At 43.7% G+C, this 9,871-nt stretch overlaps 1 protein-coding gene across 1 annotated transcript in view; it reads left to right on the forward strand.

Annotated features, from left to right (window-relative positions):
- The window catches only part of LOC126260539 (zinc finger and SCAN domain-containing protein 5B-like), a 74,567-nt gene extending 65,097 nt beyond the window's left edge, over positions 1–9,470 (forward strand). Inside the window, exon 4 of the mRNA XM_049957874.1 lies at positions 6,358–9,470. Coding sequence (XP_049813831.1) covers positions 6,358–6,533 — 176 coding nt within the window. The 3' untranslated portion in view covers positions 6,534–9,470. The remainder of the gene's footprint in view (positions 1–6,357) is intronic.
- Positions 9,471–9,871: the final 401 nt, after the last annotated feature.

The raw sequence follows: 9,871 nt of genomic DNA on the forward strand, positions 1-9,871 counted from the left end.
CACTGCGCTTTTATACATTACGTATGCGATACTGCCGCCATCTGTGTATGTGCATGTTGCTATCCCATGACTTGTGCCACCTCGGTGTATTATGAGCAGTGCACATCCTGTTGAGCTATTCCAAGCTTCCTTTCTTTTTCCTGCTCTTTACCCCATATGTTCAGCGCTGGCATGTTAATTATTGGATTAACGATGATACTCGTAGGGGCCGGTCGAATTTCTTTCCTGTTACCACCCGTTTCCCCACTGGGATAGAATATGTGTACGCCAACTGTCTGCGCGTAGAGTTGTCCCATGTGCAAGTTTGAGTACGTGTTCGAAATGTTTGCGAATCGCGTAAGTACCAGCCCGGTATTCACCTAGGCGGATGTGGGAAACTGCCTCAAAACCACATCCAGGCTGGCGGGCACACCTCCCCTCGACGTTAATCCTCTGGGCTGTTTCGATCCGAGTTTACGCGCGCGGCTGTCCGGACGGATCAAAACTTTTACGCGTTAATATGGATACCTGGTCCTAGATCTGTTTTAACCCTTTGTGACCCATAAATGTGAAAAATACATAATTTTAAATTTTTTAACGTAATTAACATTTATTATCACAGTAAGCAACGAATACTAAAACATATTAAGGAAACGTAAACATTCAGTTGCTTTAAGGAGGTCGTTTCACTTTGGAATGTAAAGTTTTTCACAAAATTAATCTTTATCATTATTGTTATCAACGAATGTAAGAAGAAACTGGCAAAAATTAAATAATTAATTGTTTTGAGGAGATGGTTCCACTTTCGAACCACTAGGATGTACAGTTTTCAACCACACATCATCTAGAGTGATATACAGGGTGAGTCAGGAGGAAAGGTACGTACCTGTTTCTGAACAAAATACTTGATGTGGACATACGCCCTATTCTGAATGGTTCAAAGATAGAACGCGTTTAATGTACATTTCTATTTATTTTCTGTCTTATTCATTGTCAATGTTTACAACGTACCACAGTAATATAGAGGAAGTTGATACGAACATTGTGATACAGGACGTTGCAATCTATCAAGTCGGAAAACTACCTCAAACAGGCCTACAAAAAGTGCCTAAGCTACACCGCACGCGCGTCGCGCGAGATTTTCAATATTCTCGCGATCTCTCGCGGGAATGTTAGTCCTAGACAAAAAAAAATCTGACCTCTTTTGTAGCAAATTTAATTTAGTTTAATTGTGTAATGAGACATGTTTTCGTTAGAGTGTGCGGTGCAAAAGTGATATTAAACGTGTTCTATCTCGGAAACCATTCGCAGTAGGAGATATGTCCAGAGGAAGTTTTTTTGTTGAGAATCACTAATACTATCGCGTCTCCTGCTCCTGACTCACGCTGTATTTGAAGGCAAATCCGCATTTTCCCTAGACACAACCAAACATCTCGAAGCATCCACGAATTCATGATCCCAACAACAAAAAGCCAATATGAGCCTAAAATTTAATAAATTTTGTATCGAAACTGAGCTCTCATTTCGAAACCACTCATTAAAGTAGTATCAGAAACACAAATTCCTTAAAAAACACGTCAGTACCTCCTACTATCACATAGCACGATCTCCGTCCCGACTGTTGTTATGAGCGCTATAAGTGACTGCTACAGTCCGCTACCATCGTAGAGGTACCTCAGTGTACCACTGTACAGGTATGTGCCTGTTTTACAACAGCATCGGTCGTTCTACATCTATCTACATCTACATCTATACTCCGCAAGCCACCTGACGGTGTGTGGCGGAGGGTACCCTGAGTACCTCTATCGGTTCTCCCTTCTATTGCAGTCTCGTATTGTTCGTGGAAAGAAGGATTGTCGGTATGCTTCTGTGTGGGCTCTAATCTCTCTGATTTTATCCTCATGGTCTCTTCGCGAGATATACGTATGAGGGAGCAATATACTGCTTGGCTCTTTGGTGAAGGTATGTTCTCGAAACTTTAAGAAAAGCCCGTACCGAGCTACTGAGCGTCTCTCCTGAAGAGTCTTCCACTGGAGTTTATCTATCATCTCCGTAACGCTTTCGCGATTATTAAATGATACTGTAACGAAGCGCGCTGCTCTCCGTTGGATCTTCTCTATCTCTTCTTCAAAATGGTTCAAATGGCTCTGAGCACTATGGGACTTAACATCTGCGGTCATCAGTCCCATAGAACTTAGAACTACTTAAACCTAACTAACCTAAGGACATCACACACATCCACGCCCGAGGCAGGATTCGAACCTGCGACCGTAGCAGTCGCGCGGTTCCGGACTGAGCGCCTAGAACCGCTAGACCACCGCGGCCGGCTCTATCTCTTCTATCAACCCTATCTGGTACGGATCACACACTGCTGTGCAGTATTCAAGCAGTGGGCGAACAAGCGTACTGTAACCTACTTCCTTTGTTTTCGGATTGCATTTCCTTAGGATTCTTCCAATGAATCTCAGTGTGGCATCTGCTTTACCGACGATCAACTTTATATGATCATTCCATTTGAAATCACTCCTAATGCGTACTCCCAGATAATTTATGGAATTAACTGCTTCCAGTTGCTGACCTGCTATTTTGTAGCTAAATGATAAAGGATCTATCTTTCTATGTATTCGCAGCACATTACACTTGTCTACATTGAGATTCAATTGCCATTCCCTGTATCATGCGTCAATTCGCTGCAGATCCTCCTGCATTTCAGTACAATTTTCCATTGTTACAACCTCTCGATGCTAAAGGCACTGGTATTTCAAAACAAACTTAATAAAATCATGGTTTCATGCCGTACCCACTGCCTCTTGAGCTTCTACAATTGCATAGGGTATGTAAATTTTCGCCTACTTTCACATCTTCGATTTTTTAATTATTTTTGTACGTTTGTGAAACTTGCAGTTGCTTATATTTGCATTTATGTTATGGGAAGAGTTTGTAATCCCACATTTTAACTGCTGGCAGGTCACTAGACGATGGGCTGCGCCCGAAACATGCTGTGCATGTGGAAATAAACAAATCTCCAAAAACAGCTACGAGATTTTCTTCAGCAGCTAATAAGCGTTTTAGAGTAATTTTCATGACGATCATAATGATGGAAAATGATAGTGAATTCAATAAAGAGATTTACAATCAAAGACTATTTTAGTCTCCACAAATTTTTAAACATTAGTTCGCTGCAGTCTTGAAGGTGATCATACCAACCCTTATTTAAATTATGTTCATAACTCCCCAGAAAGAGTAAAGTTACTTACATAAATATTAAATCTTACTTATGACACTGGTGCGCAAAACTCAAGTACGACAGTAACCTTCGCATGCTACGTCACTGCTAAGTAACATATCTCGATGAGACTTGCGCTATACCTGGGAAGAACTGGTACCATATAATGCAGAAGGTAGCTGAAATAAATACACAATGATGCAAACGAAAATGAGTCTTTTACTTAAAGACAATAATTATACCGAAGTACCGAAGTTACCGCTTTTCATGATGATCCCCTGGATATAGCAAAACATGGGACATAGTTCTTAATCACCACGGACGGCAGTGCATGCTCTGTAACGTGCTTTGATGCTGGCCACACGGTTGGTAAGGATGACGATGATGCTTGGTTTGTGGGGCGCTCAATTGCACGGTTATCAGCGCCCGCACAAATTCCCAAACTTTTCTCAGCCCAATATCGCCAAGTACATGAAAGATGATGACAACACTGACACCCAGTCATCTCGAAACAGGTGAAAATCCCTGACCCCCACCGGGAATCGAACCCAGGACCCCGTGCTCGGGAAGCGAGAACGCGGCCCCGACCCAGGAGCTGCGGACCGGGTTGGAATGGAGTTCCTCTGGTAGGGTGTCCATTCTTCCACCGGCGCGGTTGACAACTGCTGGTGGTCCTTGGTGTACCTGTTCGTTTTGGAACACGTCTGCCCAACACATCCTACACGTCCTCGAAGATCGACAATGTTCCTGGTTGCATTAAATGCTCCCATCTCTGACCATATGACAGTGCGTAACGCAGCGAGGAACACCATCAAACATGAACGTTTAGATCGTCCAGATCTTATGGTGTATGGAGGATAATGTTGCATGGGAGTGGTGGCATCCAAATCTTTAAACATAGTACACTGACCGGGCAACGCCCTCCACATTTGTATCGTTTCAGGAGTGCATTCCGCCCTGACTTCATTTTCGTGCCTCACATTGCGCAACCTCATTGAACTGCGCAAAAAGTGAAGCTCTTGGAATGAGAGCATATTCGGTGAATGGAGTGGCCTGCCTGTTCCCCCTACATACATCGTATGGAACACGTGTGGAGTGAGTTGGGGACATCCACCGACTGTCCATCAGTTGGGAACCACGCTCGAGGAGTGGCTAGCATTGCTGTCTCTGGATCATGGGGTCCCGGTTTCGATTCCCGGCCGGTTCGGGGATTTTCTCTGCTCGGGGACTTGGTGTTTGTGTCGTCCTAATCGTTTCATCATCATCATTCGTGACAGTCGCTACGCTGAACTGAGTTAAAAATTGGACTGTGTAATAATTGGGACTTTGTAGGACTGCGCAGTTGAGAGCCCCACAAACCAAACATCATCATCATCATCATCATCATCACAGTGGAGGAGGAATGGAACGCCCTATCACAAGAACTAATTACTAGCCTTTGAAACCAGAATGTCAGTACGCTGCAGAGTATGCAGTGTAGTCCATGTTTGTAACGTCGAGGGGCCATCATAAATCGCGGTGACTCTAGTGTAATTATTGTTTTTGAATAAACGTGTCATTTCTCCAGGATGAGATTTTCACTCTGCAGCGGAGTGTGCGCTGATATGAAATTCTGATATGAAATTTCCTGGCAGATTAAAACTGTGTGCCGGACCGAGACTCGAATTCGGGACCTTTGCCTTTCGCGGGCAAGTGCTCTACCGACTGAGCTACCCAAGCACAAGCCACGCCCCGTCCTCACAGCTTCAGTTCCTCCAGTACCTCGTCTCCTACCTTGCAAACTTCACAGAAGCTCTCCTGGAAACTGTGTGCCGTACCGAGACTCGATCTCGGGAACAGCTTCTGCCAGGAAGGTTCATCTCAGCGCACACTCCGCTGCAGAGTCAAAATCTCATTCTGGAAACATCCCTCAGGCTGTGGCTAAGCTATGTCTCCGCAATATCCTTTCTTCCAGGAGTGCTAGTTCTGCAAGGTTCGCAGGAGAGCTTCTGTAAAATTTGGAAAGTAGGAGACGAGGTACTGGGGGAAGTATAGCTGTGAGGACGGGGCGTGAGTCGTGCTAGGGTAGCTCAGTCGGTAGAGCACTTGCCCGTGAAAGGCAAAGGTCCCGAATTCGAATCTCGGTCCGGCACACAGTTTTAATCTGCCAGGACGTTTCGTGTCATTACTGTTCATCTCCTCCGCGTTTGTTTCAGGTACCTTCTGTAATATACTTACCAGTTCTTTGTATGTATAGTTCAAATTTCATCGAGCTATGTTACGTGGCACGTGAGAAATTTACTTTCGTCATTAAGTTATTTCGTAAGTTACAGGCGAGACTACCTTATCTGACAGCGTTGAGATACTAAATAAAGATTGACTTGAAGGAGATTTTCACTCTGCAGCGGAGTGTGCGCTGATATGAAACTTCCTGGCAGATTAAAACTGTGTGCCGGACCGAGACTCGAACTCGGGACCTTTGCCTTTCGCGGGCAAGTGCTCTACCACTTGAGCTACCCAAGCACGACTCACTCCCCGTCCTCACAGCTTTACTTCTGTCAGTACCTCGTCTCCTACCATCCAAACTTCGCAGAAGCTGTCCTGCGAATCTTGCAGAACTAGCACTCCTGGAAAAAAGGATATTGCGGAGACGTGGCTTAGCGACAGCCTGGGGGATGTTTCCAGAATCAGATTTTGACTCTGCAGCGGAGTGTGCGCTGAGATGAAACTTCCTGGCAGAAACTCTTCCCGAGTCTCGGTCCGGCACACAGTTTTAATCTGCCAGGAAGTTTCGTGTTATTTCTGTTCGTCTCCTGCGAGTTTGTTTCAGGTACCTACTGTAATATACTTACCAGTTCTTTGTATGTATAGTTCAAGTTTCATCGAGCTATGTTACGTGGCACGTGAGAAAGTTACATTCGCCCTTAAGTTATTTCGTAAGTTACAGGCAAGACTACCTTATCTGACAGCCTTGAGATACTAACTATAGATTGTCTGTGTTCTGTTCAACTACTGTTGTCGCACGTGTGGTGTCACGCAGCAAGACATCATACGGGCTAAGGCGGGAATCCGGCTTCAGTTGGTTTAGAGCAGCCCAGAAGCGTCAGCGGCTGCGGCCGCGCGACGCACGACTACTCGAGTGTGACGTGTTGTGCGCTGTTGTGTGTCCGCAGGTGAGAAGCCGTACAAGTGCTCGTGGGAGGGCTGCGAGTGGAGGTTCGCGCGCTCGGACGAGCTGACGCGCCACTACCGCAAGCACACGGGCGCCAAGCCGTTCAAGTGCCGCCACTGCGACCGCTGCTTCTCGCGCTCCGACCACCTGGCGCTGCACATGAAGCGCCACGTCTAGGCCAGGGCCCGCCCCCGCACCGCCCCCAGCGCCTCCCAGTCACTGCCACCCCCGCAGCCGCCGCCGCCGTCGGCCGCGGCCGAGCCTCTGCGTCCTGCGCCCTCCCGGAGAAGAGGAAGACCGCCGCCGCCCTCCGGCGGGTCTCGGCGCCTCGCCACTCTTTTCCGGAAGTATTTTGGAAGGAAGCCGTAGGACACAGAGGACACAGAGAAAGGAGAGAGAGAGATGAATTGTTAAAGAATTATAAATATATATATATATATATGTATATGTATACAGGGGCCAGTTCATTTAGTGTTAAAAATATTAAACAGCAGTCTTTCCAAGTGCTCGACAGCAAGTGGACGACTCGAATTATGCCAAAAAAGGGGTAAAAAAACTACGATTAACTGCGTAGTGATTCGAGTGTAAACTAAGGAAAAAGAAGTTAGCTGGAGAGTAATTATTTAAAAAGAAAACGAAAGAAAAGTGATACCCAAAATAAGTATTGTAACGTTGCCAAATGTGAGAAGTGTTACCAGTCGTCGTGTGAGTTGCGTGAGACGTTTGTCGTGGCCAGTTAGCACTCTTGTGTGTGTGCGTACTGTGCGTTTGCAACCCACGTCCGTTAGTGCGTAGTTCCGCGGTATGCATAGCGTCTGTAGAGCTCCACTGTGAGGAGCGCGGAAAAGGAGATAGAAACGCTGGAAAACGAAATTTTCAGAAACTTTAAAAAAATAAGGAGAGAGAGAGTATGGTGACGATTTTCTAAGCAGGAGATAAAATTTAAAAAAAAATCAGGGTTCCTACCAAGAGAGGCGCTACACGGGAATAATGCTCAAAAAAGCTTTACACGAGACGAAGCGTATTTTTTGTCGTGTGACGGTAGAGTAGTGGAGCAGGTGCGTGGCGGTGCGTTTGGGGGCGAGGTGAGCCCCACTTTGTGATGTGGTGTGGTGTGTGATGGAATGTGATGTGAAGTAATGAGGTGTGATACAAGGTATGAAGAGATGAAGTGTGGGGCGGACATCCTTACGTATTAGATGCTCTGTTCAAGATCAGGGTTTCGTCGCCAATAATTTCTAAGACAGTTTTTTCATAATCCAAGATTTTCTAGGTGGTTTAACGAGATGTTTAAAGAATTTTTTTCTCTCCAAACAAAAAAAAAAGCTTCTTCCATGTCTACGAATTTTTTTCCAATCATCTTCCCATTTTTTCTTAATATTTACGAGTAAGAAATTTTTTCGATTAAATGAATTATATAGGAATTGAGAAGAGAAAGCAATTTCAGTATTTTGAAATAAGACTGGCTTCTGCGGTTGAGAGAGAAAAGACTTTTGTCAGCAAACAATTGTATTATGGATGTTATTGCGCCAGTACTTTTGTATTTCCATATCGGGCTCGATAGCAGTGGTTCCTTGTTTGTGGAGCTTTCGAACCCGCAAAAGACCGTCAAAAATTTCTTGACTGACATGTGGTTGCAAGAATTCGAATGTTATTTCTCTTATAGTCTTTAATTGTGCCTCACAAGAGTGGGCCTTGTAATGTAACTGTATTCTTTCTTGCATTTATTGGGCACGACATATTTTTCAAATGTTAGCAGAAAATCAAAATATGTTCGTAGAAATAGTTGTCAAAAGATGTTATGTCACCTTTGTTTTTCGTTGTACGTTAGACATAGGTTTAAGAAACTATTTTTCTTTTCTCCACAGTATACAGCATAAGTGTCCTTGACTGATGTATCCGTAACAACGACTTCCTCTCTCTGAAATAGCCTTACAGACCGTTCGCTTCAGTCTATTTTCACATTCCTCTTTTGAATCGGATTACATTCTTTTATGTCTTTCCGAGTCTTTGTTAATACGGTCGATGAAAAGAAATTATAAAAGTAAAAAAAGAAAGAAATTTAAAAAAAAGCAGTACATGTGAGCTCGAGTGACTGTGACAACAAATGAATTTATTGAAAGGGAAAGTAAACTAGATTTTTTAGTATTTGTAGTATTTTGTACAGTAAAGGACTTCGCTGAACACGTGAAATCTGTCATTAAAGATAAAATTATGTACGAAGTAATGTATATTTTGTGCGCAGATTTAAGGCACATGCAATTGTGTTTTACAATTTGTAAAATTGTCATACAAATAGACGCTTTGAATGTTACAAAAAAACGAGACAACACACAAACGAGTGAGTAAATAACCAAATAAAAAAAAGAGAAAAAACGAGAGGCTATTGTAAGTTTGTTTTTAATATATATTAATAAATATTATTATTATTATTATTATTATTATTATGATTAGCGAGTCAGTTAATCTTTTTGAGTGATCAAAGTGATTGTACAAATAACGCGTCCTCTGCAGCATTTAAATAAGAAAGTGAAAAACCTCATCTACAGTTCTTCCGGTGGAAAAACGCATACGGGCGCTCAGATGTTGCAAATGGGCGTAATATCAGAGAAAAAAGTACATCCTATTAATGTTTAAGCAAGATAAAATGAATAATTTGTCATGTTGAATTTTTTAAAAACTGCTTTTTGCCTAGATATTGACGTATTTTTAAGAGATAATTTAAATAGTTATAATTTCTATAAAATATTATCTGTTTTTCCCTCGTCGAGAGACTTAGCGTACTCCGATAAAAGTGAGAAAAGAGTACCTCTTCTCATTTTCTTATCCACTTCCCTTTACTCCCATCCCTGTATTTCTTCCAGTCTTCCTCTTTGATATACCCGACAGCCCTCGACCACTTTCCCCGAAAAAAAAAAAAGAATTAATGTTTCTCCAAGAAATTTGTTTAAATTGTATTTCACTAGTTTGTGTGAATGCCGACGGCGGCGCTAGCGGTCGCGCGGCTCTGCGCCTGCGCGTTGTAGAGCGGAACCGCCAACCGCCAGCGGCCTCGCCGAGCATTACTCTTGCTTGTATATCTGCTCACTGCAAATAAACGTACGTTCCTGTTCAGACGCCCGTGCTCATTCTTCTCCACAATGCCCTCCTCCTCCTGACCGTGAGCTATTCAAAAGACGACACAGGTAAGAAATCATATAACATTCAGTCTCTGGACTAGTGCCAACAACCACATACTGCGTCTCGTCTGCCTTTCTGACGTGACTGCAAGCAGTACTTTCCATCACACACTGGAGCATTTCACGTCCGAAATCCTTGCTGACTTTTTGTACACGGACATTAGACCGTGGTCTAAGGCATGTTTCTGCACCTACATTTTAGTAGCCTAATGCTAGAGGTATTCTGAGGGGCTAAAACTGTGTGTGGTTATCAACTACGACCTCATTATAGTCTCTGAGGATGTCTCCATCATTAGGAGGCGAAATTCTAGGCACAGAAACACGCCTTCGACAGCG

This window comes from Schistocerca nitens, chromosome 5 (genome assembly GCF_023898315.1).
Source record: "Schistocerca nitens isolate TAMUIC-IGC-003100 chromosome 5, iqSchNite1.1, whole genome shotgun sequence".
In the NCBI taxonomy this organism is placed as follows: domain Eukaryota; kingdom Metazoa; phylum Arthropoda; class Insecta; order Orthoptera; family Acrididae; genus Schistocerca; species Schistocerca nitens.